Here is an 18,532-nt window from a genome sequence, read left to right as displayed (position 1 = left end):
GATGTGAACAAAATGTGATGAACGACTCGTGTTTTAGGTTTAAATTCAATCCATAGTAAATTCTCTGCTTTTAGATATTCTCAAACACTGAAATAGTTTTGTGCATACTTTGATTTAACAAATTCACATTCTGAATTTTTATTACATTTCCACTGCTCAATAACAATAAAAATATAAACCATTAGTACAGAAAAGATAGTATTAGACGTTGGTAGCTTTAGATTAAAACTGTGCAATACACAATAGAAAGGTGTGTCAAGTTTATCGTAGGTTTTGTAATCATTCAAAAGTGATTGCAACACTTTTGCTCCAAAACTCAAACAGAAAGAGAGTGAATATACAAGCTCTATAGATCCTGGTAACTGTAATTTATTTATTCTCCGGATTCAGCAGAAAACCAAAAATAAGATAAAATGATTAAATGAATCTCAATATGGTTGAATATCTACTTTATTTTTTAAAATATTTTTACAAGCAGCTACAGTGACCCAAACACAGAAAACTATCGTCACTCTTTATTGACTCATTTTCATTTCTTAAAGTAAAACAAAAGAGTCACAATCGAGCATCTTCGTCTTTACTTTTTACACGTTGGGACCAAATTAATGTCTGAGTACCAACATATTAAATTAGGGACGTGAAATCTACTAAGGAAAAAATAACTCAAGCGAATGATTCTCAAAAAGGTCCTCATGTGAGAAGAACCATTTCTTAGAGAGCACTGACAACTTTTTTAATCAAGCAGTTTTTCCATAATACTTTTTTATAAACATTTACTAAACTTTCCAGAAACATCTGTGACACACAGAGCATACCTCCCCCGGGGAGCTCATTTAACATAACTTTATGAAAACGCAGCATAGATCAATGTCTCGAAATACTTCTGGTTTACTTTTTTATTTTTTAACAATTAAAAACCGTGCTGGTTCTGTGAGCAGCAGTTACAAGCCTTACAAGGGAATAGAAACTCCAGAAGCAACTACAGAACATCACAAAAATGTAGTTATGTAAAGCCTGCGTTGACCCTTAAGTTGAACATCTTGCTCAAGATACCAGGCAACACTTTTAGGAAACCTCAAGTGAAATACTGGAAAAGTACTTTAAACAATACCTTAATATGTGTGTAAATATATACACACAACAACGCAGATGACGCAGAAAGAACACAAACATTTCAAAGTTTTCACACGAAACAAAACATCAAGGCGAGTAAATCGTTCATTGGAATCCCTAATATATATATATATATATATATATATATATATTATAAGTTAAACATTTATCTGTGAGACCTTAAATATCTTTTGATCGATTCACACACTGTTTTCTTGGACCCGTAGATAAACTTTGTCAAGTCAGACCAGCCATGTTTACTGACATTTCTTTGTCTCTTACAAAGCTAATTTAATGAGTTTAATCAATTCAAAAAACAACGTAACTGTGCTTCATGTTACCATTAACAACTTATGGCACGTTTGTTCAATCTAGGCGATGAATTTCCTTTTTTATGCATATATTTAGAGATAATCTAAACATTTATTGATCAAAAATGATTAACATTATTATTACATTGATTTCCATTTCTTTGTTTAGCAAACTTTCCAATGAAGCCAACATTTTTAAATACTGAATATTAAGCAAAGTTATGTCACTTTTAAAAGTCGGATTTGACTAAATGTAAACCCTATTGACTTAGTATTAAGGAGGTTAACCAGAAATTGGTTACTTTTCCACCAGCTTTAATAATCCATAATTTTTTTTTAACGTTGATCACAGGAAAACTATATTTACATTTTACACACATTTATTTAACTATTTTTTTGTATTACTTCTATAGAGTGCTGCTACTGGAATGTTTAAATAAACGTGACTCCTTGTTTGTTCGTGACGTCAGAGAGGTATAATCTATAACCTTCTGTCCTCAGAGTCAAACAACTCTCTTATCTAATGGACACTGAGGAACCACGTGACCTAATACACGATAACTCGCCTTCACGAGACTAAACTTAAAGTAAAATAAACGCGACATAAAATCATTTAAATATATATATTAATGATATAAAATCGTTTTAAATCAGGGGGGGGTTAATATTATTAAATTATATATTTTTTAAGTTAAGCAAGAACACACTGTAGCGTCGTTTGTTAAAAATAAAATAAAAAATATGAACATGACAACTCCTGCATTAAAACACGTCACACCTCTCTGACGTCATGAAGTGTCACTGTATACGCACAGACCAACAAAGGTGAAGTTATTATAAAGTATTTCCTGCTGCCCTTGTTCAGCCTCCAGACCTCCGTCCTTTTCTTCTTCGCTCACCTTGTAAACAGTTTGTCGCTTGTTTCCGCTTCTGTTCTCGCTCCAGACGTGATACGAGCTCGTCCGTCGAAGAAGAACCAGAGCAACTTTCCTCTTTTGGAAGTGAAAGCCACATTTCAGCGGCGCTGACAACATCGCCGCCATGTTGACTTTTTTTTTTTTTTTTAGAGGAAGGCGGTAAGATCAACAACGCCGACTCCTACGTCATATCCGGTCCGCGCTGTCAGTCGTCCGGTAGCACGCGCTGCTATATTGACGCCACGACTCCTGAGGCGGAAAAGTCAAGGTTTTTGTTAAAACACGACGACGTCGTCATTTTTAAATAAAAAAAAAAAGGTCGATACGGTCGGTTATAGTCGTCTGTCTGCGGGCGACTGAAGACTTTCCCCGGAGGACCTTTTTTTTTTTCGTCCAGGACTTCCGAGCCGACATGCCGTCCCACACGCAGCAGATGAACCCTGTCAACAGTGGGCAAGAGTACCCCCTGAAGCAGGTCCGCTTCGCGAGCAACAAGAACAACAATAACATTCCGGCGGTGTTGTCCAGTTCCGGAGCCGGTGACGTCCCCCCTCAGCCCGTGGTCCTGACCCCTCTGGGACCCCAGCTCAAGCTGTTGCCCCTCAACGACCAGATCCGAGAACTGCAGACGATTATCAGAGACAAGTGAGAGAATAATTTATTTTTAACAAGAGCATCATCTTTTATTTTCTATCAAGAGCAGATCTGAGTCAGAGGATAAATATAGGCCTCATAAAAGTGACATGAAGGGAGAAATGTCAATAAAGACATGTAGAAAAGGGTATTATAAAACTCAGCTTAAGAGGTAATTCAAGTTTTATAATATCCTCAATATAAAACGTAATAACACGATGGACAAAACGTGGCTAAGTTAACCCCAAAGGGTTTAAAATGTACTGCTTTTTTTAAGGAAACAATAGAGAAAGATCCGAGTCATATACCTTTTATTCTAATTATTTTAATTCAATTATTGTATTAATTTATTTTTAATTTATTGTTCATTGTTTGTTTTTCATTTTGAGGTAATGCCTTCTTTTTTATTGTCATTTTATCTGATTATTCTCTTTATTTCATTCATATTTTTCATCTATATGTTCCGCGACAAATTCAAGTGCAGCCAAACCAAGTATTCTGATAGCAGTTCACGATAAAATGTATATTAAATGTTAACTAATGTGAAAATCCAACTCCAACTCCTGACTCACTCGCATGTTTCAAAAGTCTTTCTCTCTAAGATGCAGTAAGTTCCTCATCATGACCATGTTTTGAACTTGTCTTGACCTTTTAAGTATTTATTTTATTGGGTATTTTTTGATTGTTTAAGCGCCCTGTGACCCTGGACTAGAGAAGCACTCTATAAATACTAATAACTTACTTACTTATTGATTTTTAAAGTTCTCAAATCTGGGCGAACGAGAGGTTACGAGAGCGGAGTCCATTATGATGTAATAATGGCTTCACTCCTCCTCCAGCCAGCTGTAATCACGCCCCTCTGTTTGTACAACGAGTCCCTTGGAGGTAGAGACTTCCGGGATTGATGATGCGATGTGACAAACCTTAATGTTTGACCAATCCCAGCAGAGTGGGTGTGGTTATGGTAAACAAGAAGGGGTTTCAGTGGGCCGGGCTTAAGATTTTATTGTAATGTAAATATTTGAATGAAAAGAGAGTTTTGTACAAACGCATACCGATGATACAATAGAGTCCAACATCTATTTAAGATACACTTAAATCAACACATTATTTGATCTTTAAACATAGATACATTATCTGTGTGTGTGTTTTATGGATGATCAATAAAGTATAACCATCTATATTAATGTTAGAAATAACAAAAACAATAATAAAAATTAAATATTAAACAAATTCATGAAGGAAAATAAACACAATTATAATAAATGTATCAACAACAGTAAAAGAAAATTGAGTTGAAGAATGCACACACTAAAGAAGTGGCTGAAGAGAGTTATAAACACAAATTAAAACATTATAATTATTTTTAAATAGCCTATAAATATTATTGAGTATTCAAATAAAGTATGGAATTGTTGGCTGTCAACTGATCTACATCAGTTTGATCCTTTTTCAATCTGTCTCTGGTGCTGCTTTTGATTGATCGACAAACCTTTATTCGTCCCACCTTTGGGACATTTGTCTCGTATGTTCGCTCCGTTGTGACCAGAACATGCTTTAGGTGGTCAAGGAATGATTGACAGGGTTATTGGGTTTAGTTATGCATGTGTGTGTGTGTGGGGGGGCTGAGGAAACGTGACACTGTAGCTTAACTTCCAGAAAGAAGATTATATTTAGATAACATGAATAATACTTGGAACATGAGTTCAGAGTAACAAACCACTTTTCTTTTCTAACATCTCAAGGACGACCAGCAGGGGAGACTTTGTGTTCTGTGCAGACCGTCTGGTAAGATCTTCCACGTCTGCAAGAAACCTTTTTATCCGTGTATGAATATGGATCCATGTGCTTTTAGATCCGACTAGTCGTTGAAGAAGGCTTGAATCAGCTTCCCTACTCCGAATGCACAGTGACCACCCCCACGGGTAAGAGGTCCGTGAGCCGCTGAAGACGCAAGTTAACGTTCTTCCATCAGGGTACAAGTACGACGGGGTCAAGTTCGAGAGAGGCAACTGCGGCGTCAGCATCATGCGGAGCGGTGAGTCGCACGTGAGCTCGCCGTGGTTCGACCCTCGTCTGAGATCCCTCTCGGTGCAGGCGAGGCCATGGAGCAGGGTCTCCGGGACTGCTGCCGGTCCATCCGCATCGGGAAGATCCTCATCCAGAGCGACGAGGAGACGCAGAAGGCAAAGGTCTACTACGCCAAGTTCCCGCCAGACGTTTACAGAAGGAAGGTGCTGCTGATGTACCCCATCCTCAGTAAGTCACCCCAGCCAAGAGATGATTCAGTGTTTACCGTATTGTAGGTACAAGGATTAAAAACCAACCTGTAACTGGTTCCAAGTAAAAAGAAAACACCAAAGTCACGATGTGGACTCTTTGATAAAGGCTAAATTGAGTCAGTTTTGATGCAAAAATGATGTTTGGAACCTTGTCATGCTGTGGATTTTAACTTGGACTTTGAAAGACAAGGAATTGATAACTTAACTCGGATATAAGAAACGAACAACAATGGCGAGTGGCTTATTTTGGGAATCTTTAAAAGATTGTATCCATAGATTTAATTTTCTGCCAATGCCTGCAGGCTGCCATCTTGGAAACAAAAGAAAAAAAAGGGTGGTACATGAACAGGTGTTCTTTACTGATCTATCATTTTTATAGTTTCATATTTTTAATAGTAAACTTTTATTCAAATGTATTAAAGCACCAGATTTTTAAAGTTTGAAACGTACTGAAGGTGAAAATCAAATGTGTGCTACACACATCTGTGTTTTAACTTGTTAACAGTAAATATGAATTAGACCCAATAAGGTGATGTATTTATTTAAAAGATACATTTTGTAGAACAAATATCTTCTGTATGTATGTTTCTGTGCTTGAACCGCCACAGGTATTTGCAAATACTAAAGCTTTCGTAACTTATTCCATTAGTTTTGAATCAAAAATATGTCCAAACATCAGCTTTTGAAAAGCTGCTCGAGTCCACTGTATCCTCTCGTCCCCGGTCATCGCTGGGATTTCATTGGATTCCTTTAGATGGAGAGGACGTTATGAATGTTGCTTATTGGCCGGAGGTTTAATCGCAACATGAAAATATAGCTGTGAATATTTGTTAATTGAAAATAAAAAACTATTTTATAACAACCACCATAAAGACAAAATATGATTTGTATCACTATCAAATACTGATTAAATACAGTCTATGCATTTTTTTCTGGCTTCCCTACACTTATTTATTTTCTAAATCTGGAATGCATTCATTCCCAATGATCTCCCTCGAGTTGACCTTCAGCACCACGAGTCCACGTTTCCACATCACACCGGCCCACACGGTTCTGATAATTATGGCTCTCGTGGGGGAAATTACGCTCTGCTGGGAAGATGGCCGCCAAGCTGTTGAAACGCATAATGAGAGCCAACGAAAATAGAATCTCTCTCCCGCATCCTCCCGCTTCCTGGAGGCCACGCAAGGTTACAGGTCCATGTTATTATAACGAGGCGACACGTGACGCCGCGGCGTGTCTTAACGCTGGCGTTTAAACAAACCGGGATCGTTTCTGAAGATGGATGGTGTGTGTGCAGGCACGGGGAACACGGTCATCGAGGCGGTCCGGGTTCTGATCGAGCACGGAGTCCAACCGAGACACATCATCCTCCTCAGCCTCTTCTCCACACCTCATGGTAACAAACAGGAAGTGTTTGGAATCGTTAACGAATCATCAGAAGTATCTTTGGATCGTTCTAATACATACTTCTCGTTTCCTTCCAGGCGCCAAATCCATCATCCAGGAGTTCCCCGACATCACCATCCTGACCACGGAAGTGAACTCAGTGGCTCCCACGCATTTCGGGCAGAGGTACTTCGGCACCGACTGAGACCGGCTGGAGGATCCTCACCCGTCGTGACCGTTCTTATCGTGCCTGAAGCTACTTAAAGATTCAACCGTCTCTATTTATTTAATTGTTGCTGTGCCGACTGGAAAAAAAAAAAAAACCCAATTCTGACATGTGGCAAGATTTTATTTGCATGCGTCGCTGATGGATCAATAAAAGGTTTGTTATCGGACAAGAAGTATTTGATAGTTGAGAAGAAAAGAAAAAAAAAACGGCGTCAATTTTTAATGTGCTTTTTTTAAAAGACGACTTTAAATAAACCGCGACCACATCATGGCGGACATACAGGCCGGGACTGATCCCGGGTCTGATCCTCGGTAAACTTGAAACACAGATAAACAACTCTTTGATCAATAAATAGACAGATGTAAAATAAAAAAATCCTAATTTTGTTTTTTTAACATGCTTTTCAATAATTAAACTATTTAAAAAATAATGCTGCTCCACATATACCATCGTCATGATACACACGCCCACTATTACACACACACCCAGTACCAATAGTAAAACAATGACATAAATACATTTGTCAAAAGACAAAAACTCTGCTCATCCAGTGTGCGAGAGTCTCACAGCTGCTCAGTTCAAACAGAAGGAACGACATAAGGAAATATATCTCTTTGCTATTGCTGTTAATCCATGTGACAGTTGTGGCCAAAGTGCCTGAACACGATCCCACTTCAATAAATTACATTTCAAAGCGTGTTCTGATGCTAGGAAATCCTTTTGTTTTCAACAAGTTGTGCCACGAAACCAATAAACTCTTGACCAAGACTGTCGGATAAACATTTTGACATGATTCACGTCCTAACAAGTTTAAAGAACACGGTAAAGTATGAGTGTAAGGCGCGGGTCAAGCCGGTCGTATATACTAAAATGATTTGTTATCCGTGGAACTGCAGGAGTGCGTTTAAACTTGAGGCAGAAAGAAATGAGTGATATTAACCGTATGTGGATTATGATACGTACAATACTCTTCCTCCGACCGAACTGCTGGTTGTCCCGAACCGATGACTTGAGACAGTATTTGGAATGCACAGTGTGTGATGCGTCTCCGTTTTCCACTGTGTTAAATGTCCTCGATATCCACCGTCACAGAGCGTTCACCATCCTCGTCTGGAGAGAGGAAGAACAAAGTTACTTTACCAGAAACGGCCACCAGAGGGTGACAGAGTGCATGAAGTGAAAGGCGCTGGACATCCTACACCTCTGCGCATGTGCAGGAGACAACGCGACATTTATCGTCTAAACTTTACTAAATACATCTTACATATCAAGCTCTACTGTCAGAAAGAATCAAAAATTTAAAAAAGAATCAACCCTTTTATTACATTTTAAAGTCAATCTTAAACCTTGTTTTATCTCTGGGTCAAAGGTGACCCGAAGGCCCGAAAACAAATGTGTTTGTAGTATCCTTTGTGTTGTCGATGGGTGAAGGTGACCCTGAGATAACACAAAGGTTAAAAAACTCTTCCACCACACAACTTTAACCAGGGATTAAAAAATAAATATACCGGTATATTGAACATATTATTATTTGTTGCATTAATTTTACAGGAATAATTAAAAATAATTATGAATGTTGATAAAGCTTGATATTTTGTATATAATCTATTAGCTTATTCTAATTGCAAATACAAATAAAGCTCATGAATGAAGGTCTGCTGTTCTTCATGTCTTAGGGCACATAATTATGTTTTAAATCACTGTTTTATTTTCAATAAAGTTTTTTAACAGCATCACAAACCATCCTTTTAAAAAAAAAAATCATGAAACAATATAAAGTGTGTAAAAGAATGTTAACTGTGATCTTTCCACCGTTTTTAATGCTCCCTTAAAAACCTTCTCTCATAACAATCAAAAAACTATAATTGAGACAGTTATTTTTACACCGACGACTATACTAGCAGAGGCTGTAGCAGAACTAGTGCCTTTAAAGTAGTGATAAAAATAATACAAGCAGTAGTGTCATCAATATGAGCTCATGTTAGCAGCAGTCATGAGAAAAGTGACAACATCAATGACGGTAATAATGATGTAAAGGTTAAAAAAAAAAGAGTAGTGTTAGTAGAAATGAAAGAAACATTTTTTTTGTTGAAGTTGTTGAAGTAGTAGTTAAAGCAGTAATACAAGGAGATGTAGGATTAGTGGTTACATGAAGAGCATTATTAGTAGTAACGTTAGAAGTAGTAGTGATATAACCAGGTTACAGTGACTATTTCAACATCGTACGAGCAGCGAAAGTACATGTAGTAGGAATGAATATAACTTATATTACTGTAGTAGAGATAGAAGATAAATACCTAATTCTGCGGCTCCTGATGGTTTTGTTCCAAAAGTTTTATATGCAATAGAAGTAATATTAATAAATATCAATGACAGTAATTATGATATAAAAGTAACAAAAGAGTAGTGTTAGTAGAAATAAAATAAACATTTTTTTGTTGTAGTTGTTGAAGTAGTAGATAAAGCAGTAATACAAGGAGTTGTAGGATTAGTGGTAACACGAGGAGCATTAGTCATAGTAACGTTAGAAGTAGTAGGTTTCAGTGACTATTTCAACATCGTACGAGCAAAAGTACATGTAGTAGGAATGAATATGACTAATATTATCAGTCTTAGTTATAGTATTGTAGTAGAGATAGACGATAAGTACCTAATTCTGCGGGTCTTGATGGTTTTGTTCCAAAAGTTTTATATGCAATAGAAGTAATATTAATAAATATCAATGACAGTCATTATGATATAAAAGTAACAAAAGAGTAGCGTTAGTAGAAATAAAAGAAACATTTTTTTGTTGTAGTTGTTGAAGTAGTAGTTAAAGCAGTAATACAAGGAGTTGTAGGATTAGTGGTAACACGAGGAGCATTAGTCGTAGTAATGTTAGGAGTAGTAGGTTTCAGTGACTATTTCAACATCGTACGAGCAAAAGTACATGTACTAGGAATGAATATGACTAATATTATCAGTCTTAGTTATAGTATTGTAGTAGAGATAGACGATAAGTACCCAATTCTGCGGGTCTTGATGGTTCTGTTCCAAAAGTTTTATATGCAATAGTAGTAATATTAATAAATATCAATGACAGTAATTATGATATAAAAGTAACAAAAGAGTAGCGTTAGTAGAAATAAAAGAAACATTTTTTTGTTGTAGTTTTTGAAGTAGTAGTTAAAGCAGTAATACAAGGAGTTGTAGGATTAGTGGTAACACGAGGAGCATTAGTCGTAGTAACGTTAGAAGTATTAGGTTTCAGTGACTATTTCAACATCGTACGAGCAACAAAAGTACATGTAGAAGGAATGAATATAACTAATATTATCAGTCTCAGTTATAGTATTGTAGTAGAGATAGACGATAAGAACCTAATTCTGCGGATCTTGATGGTTTTGTTCCAAAAGTTTTATATGCAATTGTAGTAATATTAAAGGTAGTATCTGTAGTATCTGAGCGTTGGTTCTAAGGTCAACAGTGCTGGTGAGCCACAAATACGACAGTGGATGGCGGAGACAGACTTCTTAGCGAGGGCCACAAATGGCCCCCGGTTCTAAACCTTTTCATGGCTCCCTGGAAAAACACTGCATGTTCTGTACGAGTGTATGAATGTTCACAGTCGTGTGAGGCTGAAGGAATCAAGCCTCGGCTTCTGTTCATTTCGACACATTAAACAAAGTGGATTCCAGTAGAAATGTTGCAGCAGCGTGAAGTGGAACTGACCCCAGTGTTCTCTTGTGTGACTCATCAAAGTCAGATGAGCAGGATTAGGCAACAAACGTCCCGACGACTTGTGTCAAAACAAAACAAGTCCGAGCTAAACAAACACACACGGGGGAACCGAACATTGTTGTTTTAATAGGACATGTGCTGTTATTTTATCCCATGTGTGGTTATTTTAATGTCAGACTTTAGGGCACTGGGATCTGGAAACCTTTATTCAGGCAGAAGTTTCACACGAAGATCGTGAGGACAGTCGACTTAACAACTGCGCGTCAGGACGGAGTCATTACCGGCAGGATAAGGTCACGTTGGGAATAAAGCTTTTGGTTGTAAATGTCTGTTTGACTGTGATGTCGGTCCAGAAATGTAATGAAAGGTGTTGAGAAGGAAAATAAACATTAAAGAAGACAAAAAAAGGTGATAAAGTTTTGGTTATACAAGTTTATAAGGTTTGCTGTAGTAGAATCGGCTTTTGTTCTTCTATTAAATTAAATATTAATTGCTGTAGTAGTTGCTGATGTAAAAGTAGTAATACGAGGTATATTAGTGCCATCAGAATATTGAAGGTTTGTATTAAACACTTTGATTTGGTTTTTTTTTATTGAAATGTTGTTTGTTTTTATTGATTAATTTGAATTTCAATAATGTGTACTGTATATTAAAAAAGTTAAATTATAATTTGAATATTGAAAGGTTGTTTTATTTATTATAACATTTATAAAAAAAAAAAGAAATCTTATTTTCAAATGAATTAAACAATATATATATAAAAATTAAAAATAAATATTGATAAAATGTCAAAACGTTGGCACTTATACAGACATTGTTATATTAAGGCTACAAATGAAAGAATATTGAATTGTAGCAAATAGTATTAACAGCAAATATCTTCTTCTATTGTTGGGAGTCTGTTATGAATGAAGTCTTTGAATGTCTTTTTTTATTGCAGGTATAAATACTTGCACCTGGATTAGCTCACACACGTTACACGACTTAATCCTCCGACAAACAAAACGCTCACCGAAACTCCCTTGTTCTGAAGCGTCATCTGACTCCTCCCACATTTCCTGGTTGGCCAGCAGCGGGTTCTGGTACTTGCCGCGGTTCTTCAGGGGGAAGTAGTGTCCGTTTCCTTGACTGGAGACCAAAACAATGAATTATTAAACAAATATCTTACTTCAGCACGACACCAGGGTTTACAAGAATAACTTAAACAAATACACTTCATGGTCTTGGACTTACAGTAAGTAAGTAAATAAGTAAAGGTTGTTTGTAAAGTGTCTTTTTAGACCAGGGTCACAAAACACTTAACAATCAAAAACAATACACAGTTAAAATATATACTTTAAAAGATCGAGACACATAAGACAAACACAGGAGTCCCAGAAAATCAGTGAAAAGCACAAATACGAATGTCTTAAGATATTTCTGAGATGTAGAAATGTGAGTTCTTCTACTAGAGCGGGTCAGAATTCTCGCTGCAGAGTTTTGTATTAACTGCAGGCGAGACAACTCTTGTTTAGACACAAAAATAAACTGTTACAATAGTCTAAACGAGAAGACACAAACGCATGGATTACAAGCTCAAGATCATGTTGTGACATCATTTTCTTAAGTTTAGATTTTCCTCAGTTGAAGGAAACAGTTTCTGGTCAGTTTTCTGCAGTGTTGAACTAGAAGTCTTGACTTAAGGTGGAAATCAACTACGAAATCCAGTTAGTACGAGAAAACTGACCGTTTATGATAATAATATTAATGTCTTTTATCTCAAAAACGTTGTTGCTCACTAACCTTGGACAGACACACTTGTACCTACATGTCACTCATGAACCTTTCTGAAAGTTAATCGGACTCTGGGGTGTAAAGATGGAGGAGATAAAGCAGCAATAACGAAGGAAATATATCAATTTAACGGCAAAACACATCTGCATTAAAGAGAAGATTTAACACAACGTGGCTCTTGTTTTAATCCTCAATCACTGCCTGGTACTGTGCTGCAACTTATCTGGACCAGAACAGCCGATTACCGATCTCAAGCGGAGGAAACTGAAGTTTATAGCCTCTTTTGAAACTCTATTTTCCACTGTTGTTTTCATTTACTCAAAACAAACAAAGAGGCAAAAGACATCTGGGAGTGGTTTTGCTTCACTTTGCTATAAAAACATTTGGACGGCTCACCTCGTGCAGACTGGAATGATCCAGAGTCTTCGATCCTCTCCGAAAACCTGCCGAAGGTTCCTACGGACGCCCACATCAAAACCGCTTTTGTCCGGTCCACTGAGGAAAACTGGAGCTGAAAAGGCCTCTGGAAGGAAAAAATGCATCATGTGACCCAAAAGCATTTTTAACCTAAATAATAATTTTTTAAATGTGTTATTTTTGTGTAAAAAACATTTGTAATTCATACCTAAAGTAGATCTGTTTCTGGCCACCAACCAGCAGTGGTAACCAAAGAGGAACATGAGACTGACAAAAAACATCAGGGCCACAAACATGAGGAAGAGGACGTGAAACTTTGCGGGGGCATTTTGTAGCTCGCCCTGTGAAAGTAGGAAAAGTAATGACATGAAGGTCAGCTCTTAAAACCTTTGTGTGGTTGTGATACAAATAAGAATTGTGCGACAATTTGTCCGAAACATGTTTAAATAAAATCTACTCTGTTAAAATGTGTTTGTTTTTTTATGCGTATTCATTCTTTGTGACGTTAAAACAAAGTCTATCTTGTCAATAAAGTTGTATCTTTCAATCTATCTATCTATCATGGCTTCAAGTATCAAAGATGTTGAGCTAAATCAACACTTACCCCCCAGAATTTGAGGAAATACTTAAAGACTGTGGCTGCGATGAAGACACAGTAGAGCATGGAGTAGGAGAGGAAAAGCAGGAAATACTTGTAATTGGAAAATCCAACACAGTTGTTGACCCTGAAATGACATTTTCATAAAAGAAAAAAATTAATTCAGATTTTATTCCGATACATTCAGAGAAAAGAACGAGAAACACTTTACCAAGGACAGTGATGGTCCATCTTCAAAACACACCTATAATAGAAAAGGAAAAAGATGTTATATTACGGAAATTAATGTTTTTATCATTACTATATATTTCCATTTGGTTATATTCTCTAAAGTATACATATATATATATATATATATATATATATATATATATTAGGGGTGTGTATTAGCAAGAATATAATGATATATCACGATACAGGGTCTGAACAAGAGTTTCCATTTGTTTTGAAATCAAAATATGTCTAAACATCAGCTGCTGGAGTCGACTGTATCCTCTCGTCCTCAGTCATGTGAATATGAATGTGAAGCGCTTTGTGACCCTGGTCAAGAAAGGCGCTATATAAATAGACATTATTATTATTATTATTATTATTATTATGTAATGACTGCTGCAGAGTGAACAAAGGCTGTGAATCTTTACATTCATTGTTAATAAAATAAAAAATCGAATTACAGTTTACTGAACTGTTACAAATTAAAGAACTATTAAAAAATATATATATACTGTATACGATTTAAAGCTAAAAACATAATGATTATTTATTACAAAATTATTATTTTTTTAAAATATACAATGCTCTTGAATAGAGAGAAGTAGAGTGGGAATATAAATACACACTATTATACATTTAATTGTCAATATTATGTTTGATTTTTTTCATATGATCTAATATAAATGTATGTTTAATCTTTTTTCTATTTCCGTTTCTACTGTGAACCTGCTGCTGTGACAATTAATGAGGGAATATCTTTTTTTTATTAATAGCATTTTTTTTTAATTAAATCATCTTCAATAAAGAAGTGTTTGCCAGTATAGCTCATTGATGTACTGACCAACAATCATTTAAAAGTATTTTAAGTCTTAAGTCTTATTTTTCAAGTGGTAAAATAAAAGATGTATATTTATTCTAAGATGGTAGAAAGAAATGCATTCTTGGTAAGTGGTATTTTCTCACACAAAGGGTGACGTTCACCAGGATCACCATGACTGTAAATCTAACTTCTACATTGTTAATCTAGGACGGAAACTCTTTAAAGGCCCGTAGAGACGAAGGGAAACTTACGTTTCACAGACCGAGCAGTGGTGGCAGCGGTCGGGCTTCAGCACCTGGCAGCGGTCGCAGAACCTGATAGCTGGAGATGAGAAGAAAGGCAGGTTGAGGAGGCGACATCCGAGCCAGGTTTACCCTCCGCTCGCTTCCTGCTGAGTCGACAATCAGCGCTAATGAAAGAGATGCATCGGCTGATTGCTGCAGATACAGACGCCCGGCGGGGAACGACTCTCGCTCGATAACAGAGCGACGACAAGAGGAGGAGATCAGACCTTCTTGTGATTGAAGGGTGGACTTCAATATGAAAACAATCGCTCGTATCACATCAACGAATAGAGAAACTTCATATTCGACTGTTAGATCTGTTCAAGTAAGAGCAGAGGTGGGCAATTCAACTTCTTAAAGGGGCCACAATACATTTAATATATATATATATATATATATATATATGCTGTATATATACTGTGAATTTTGTTAGGGAAAAAAATTAAAAGGAAAAGGAAAAAAATGAAGAAAAAAAGGAGGCTTTTCCTTGACTTTCTGGAACTCCTGTTGTGTTATCAGTGTTATCTTGACCTTTAAAGTATATACTTTATTGAATATTGTTTTGATTGTTTAAGCGCCTTGTGACCCTGGTCTGGAAAAGCGCTATACAAATTAATTACTTACTTAATTACAATGGAAGAAAAAAAATTGTTGTCAGTAAAGACATTATAACAGTTGTGTTATTATGCAATCGCTTTACTAAAAAAATGGAGAATGAACATTTGATATTAAAGATCTTTCTTTAACACATTTTTGGTTTAATCAAAGTATTTTGAGGGACAGCATATACTTACTAAAAAGACCAAAGAAAACAACAATAAAAAAAAATCTGTTTAAGTAAGAGTTGCACGAGTTATTCATTCAATTTTGACTTATTAATTATTTATATGACATTTTATTGGAATGTACCTTATTATTTTAATGTATTTTATGAATCCAATTTTATTTCATTGTTTTATTTTGAAATGTATCTGATTCACTGGCATTTGCTACATTATTCTAATGTTATTACTCTACCGCATAAATACAGTCAAAAGGATTAATCACTTTGACATGATAGTACCTCCAGACTGTGCACGGGTGAAGATCGGGAGTTTCTTCGCAATTTCAACCAGAATCTGTTTCTGAGCATCAGGTCTCTCCTCCTTTTCGTATCTATCCTTGTCCGAGAAGGAAAGCTGGAACTGCAACAAAAAAAGAAAAAAAGAAGGAAAGACTCAATATAGTAGGTATCAATAAATAAACAAGATATATTTTAGGAGTGTGTATTGGCAAGAATCTAAATATACATATTGGACTTAAACTATTTTATTAGTTATACTGACCCATTGAAATACTCAATATTTGTCTTTTCACCATAATAGACATTGTTCCTGTTTGCGTAAATCTAGAAAATCACGGAAGGCCTGACGCAATATTAACCAATCAGAAGCATCAAAAGGCGGGTCTATCTGTCATAACAGCACAACTTGTCTAACGCCGTCGCTCGGGATTCTTCACTCTTGAGCTAAACTTAAATCTGCAGAGTTCTCTCTAAACTTTACGGTAAATTCACCCAAAAGCCATTTAATAAACGCCCAGCTTTCAAATCAAGAGCATTTAATCAGTTGCATCTTCCTTGTAATCCTTTACTATCAAGGTCGTACTGTTAAAATCCATGTCTACTTATCTTGATGACAGGTTTATGAAACTATAAATCAATATTCATCCATAATCTTTAACTGCCATACATCTAGAGGACGTAGATAATATACCGATACATATCACAACAATTCAAGTTAGACTTTTTCAGAAATTATTAATTAAATCATATATTTTTAACTTAATACGTGTGAAGAACACTGATGAGATATAACATAAATTAATAAAATATCAATTGAATCAGCTTCTCTTTTGGGTTTATATACTTGTAAATGTGACAATAAAGGAGGCAGTGCCTCACCAACCATGAACAAATCACTGCCCTCAGTCGACATGAGGGTGAATAAATAAGTGAAGTTTGGGTGAAACTAGTTGAAGATTTAAAAATCTATTTAGCCCACACTTTATTGAACTGTTAAACCATTAAATAAATACGGTAAGGTATGTAAAATGTGATTTGTCGTCTAAAAAAAAAGAGAATTTATGTAAACGTAAACTTTATTTTTGGCTAAAATCAAAGTAGTGACTTGTATTCTTGGTGTTCCTATGATCTGTCAGAGGGTTAAGAAAGATAAGAAAGATAAGAGGAACAGGAACCTTCTTGCACGGAGTGGCAGGAGGAGTGAAGATGGACTTCCAGTAGGTCCAGGAGAACATCACGAAGCAAACGTGGAAAACCAGCAGATAAGCCACTGAAACACAACACGAGTGGAAGCATCAGTTAAGTGTGAATATTTGACATGAAAAGAAGTTAAAACTCTAACCTTTCTCCGCCTTGTTGGGGATCGTAACTGGAAAAAAAACAACAAGAGATTAATCTCAACATCGACGTTTTCTGGTTCGACTGGTTCGACTTGACGTCGTGAACAAGCTAACACTGCGAACAAAATGTCAAAGTAACACCAAAGTCTACTACTTTACATTTATTTACAACGAAACACAAGATGAAACCTTATTAAAAACGACATTTACGACTCAATAAACGCGTCGAACGCGAGCACTTCCGGCTGCCTCGCTAGCTAAACATGTCGCCTGTGGTTAAACGTCGTCTCCGTCACTCACACAGACACAACTGGAAGACGTAAGCGTAGTAGGACCACAGCACCACCGACGTGATGATGAGGACGGGCAGCCAGGAGAACACCCGTTGACAGCATCTCAGACCTCTGGAGAGAGCCATACTCCAGCTGATCTGGCTACATATCTGCGCTCGGCTGCTCTTCCTGGCTCCGTGGATCGATGTTATCGGGGAGCGATTCACCGGACTGTTCCTGGAGCTCAAACACTCGACCTGCTATGGAACTATAATAAAGTACACATTTCATCCAAAGACCTGTTTAATAAATTATATTGTTAGCTTCCTGCTCTTTAAATATAATAATACGACTTTACATTTTAATAAAACATTCAATTAATTATTTTTCTACGTGTATATTTATATAATTAATAAAAAAAAACTATTATTAGACGTTTTTAACTTAGAAAACTACTTCAAAACTGTCTTCACTTAAGATAATTACTTAATTCCCTTTTACTTCAAGAAAGATAACTACTTCCAGTATGTTTTCACTTAAAAAAAACTGCTTCAAATATGTTTTCACTTCATTAAAAAGACTACTTCAAATATGTTTTCACTTCAATAAAAAACTGCTTCAAATATTTTTTCACTTCAATAAAAAACTACTTCAAATATGTTTGTACTTCAATAAAAAACTACTTCAAATATTTTTTCACTTCATTAAAAGAAACTCCTTCAAATATGTTTACACTTCAATGAAAAACTACTTCAAATATATTTTTACTTCATTAAAAGAAACTCCTTCAAATATGTTTTCACTTTAATAAAAAACTACTTCAAATATGTTTACACTTCAATAAAAAGCTAATTCAAATATTTTTTCACTTCAATACAAAAAACTACTTCAAATATGTTTTCACTTCAATAAAAAAACTACTTCACATATGTTTTCACTTCAATTAAAAAAAACTACTTCAAATATGTTTTCACTTCATTAAAAGAAACTCCTTCAAATATGTTTTCACTTTAATAAAAAACTACTTCAAATATGTTAACACTTTAATAAAAAAACTACTTCAAATATGTTTTAACTTCAATAAAAAACTACTTCAAATATGTTTTCACTTCAATAAAAAAAATACTTCACATATGTTTTCACTTCAATAAAAAAAAA

At 35.7% G+C, this 18,532-nt stretch overlaps 3 protein-coding genes across 3 annotated transcripts in view; 1 reads left to right on the top strand and 2 right to left on the bottom strand.

The window, feature by feature from the left end:
• abcb7 (ATP binding cassette subfamily B member 7) overlaps window positions 1-2,480 on the bottom strand; it is a 29,372-nt gene extending 26,892 nt beyond the window's left edge. Inside the window, exon 1 of the mRNA XM_087798402.1 lies at window positions 2,324-2,480. Within this exon, the coding sequence (XP_087654528.1) occupies window positions 2,324-2,467 (144 nt within the window). The 5' untranslated portion in view covers window positions 2,468-2,480. The remainder of the gene's footprint in view (window positions 1-2,323) is intronic.
• Window positions 2,481-2,752: 272 nt separating this feature from the next.
• uprt (uracil phosphoribosyltransferase (FUR1) homolog (S. cerevisiae)) lies at window positions 2,753-7,046 on the top strand. The gene is made up of 7 exons (XM_087798404.1): window positions 2,753-2,986; window positions 4,720-4,762; window positions 4,830-4,899; window positions 4,950-5,012; window positions 5,072-5,233; window positions 6,557-6,655; window positions 6,744-7,046. The coding sequence occupies exons 1-7, from the start codon at window positions 2,754-2,756 to the stop codon at window positions 6,848-6,850; spliced, it is 777 nt and encodes a 258-aa protein (XP_087654530.1). The 5' UTR covers window position 2,753; the 3' UTR covers window positions 6,851-7,046.
• On the bottom strand, window positions 6,974-17,586 carry zdhhc15b (zDHHC palmitoyltransferase 15b). The gene is made up of 11 exons (XM_087798403.1): window positions 17,403-17,586; window positions 17,105-17,131; window positions 16,938-17,032; window positions 15,763-15,883; window positions 14,667-14,736; window positions 13,594-13,626; window positions 13,389-13,509; window positions 12,993-13,125; window positions 12,764-12,890; window positions 11,607-11,722; window positions 6,974-7,984 (listed from the first exon to the last, which is right to left on the bottom strand). Exons 1-11 carry the CDS (start codon window positions 17,518-17,520, stop codon window positions 7,938-7,940), a joined length of 1,008 nt encoding a protein of 335 aa, XP_087654529.1. The 5' UTR covers window positions 17,521-17,586; the 3' UTR covers window positions 6,974-7,937.
• Between the last annotated feature and the right edge of the window lie 946 nt (window positions 17,587-18,532).

The sequence above is a fragment of the Callionymus lyra genome, chromosome 9, assembly GCF_982586985.1.
Source record: "Callionymus lyra chromosome 9, fCalLyr1.hap1.1, whole genome shotgun sequence".
Taxonomy (NCBI): Eukaryota; Metazoa; Chordata; class Actinopteri; order Syngnathiformes; family Callionymidae; genus Callionymus; species Callionymus lyra.
Note: the sequence above shows the minus strand (reverse complement) of the source record. Positions and strands in the feature narration are given on the sequence as shown.

Excerpts from the sequence above, each read along its gene's own strand:
- uprt (XM_087798404.1), top strand. The coding sequence starts at position 2,754 with ATGCCGTCCCACACGCAGCAGATGAACCCTGTCAACAGTGGGCAAGAG. Across the intron at positions 5,013-5,071 it reads CGTCAGCATCATGCGGAGCG|GCGAGGCCATGGAGCAGGGT; the intron begins GTGAGTCGCACG and ends CTCTCGGTGCAG. Across the intron at positions 6,656-6,743 it reads CCTCTTCTCCACACCTCATG|GCGCCAAATCCATCATCCAG; the intron begins GTAACAAACAGG and ends GTTTCCTTCCAG.
- zdhhc15b (XM_087798403.1), bottom strand. The coding sequence starts at position 17,520 with ATGGCTCTCTCCAGAGGTCTGAGATGCTGTCAACGGGTGTTCTCCTGG. Across the intron at positions 17,033-17,104 it reads CCCCAACAAGGCGGAGAAAG|TGGCTTATCTGCTGGTTTTC; the intron begins GTTAGAGTTTTA and ends GTTGTGTTTCAG. Across the intron at positions 7,985-11,606 it reads TTCAGAACAAGGGAGTTTCG|ACGAGGATGGTGAACGCTCT; the intron begins GTGAGCGTTTTG and ends TCCTCTCTCCAG.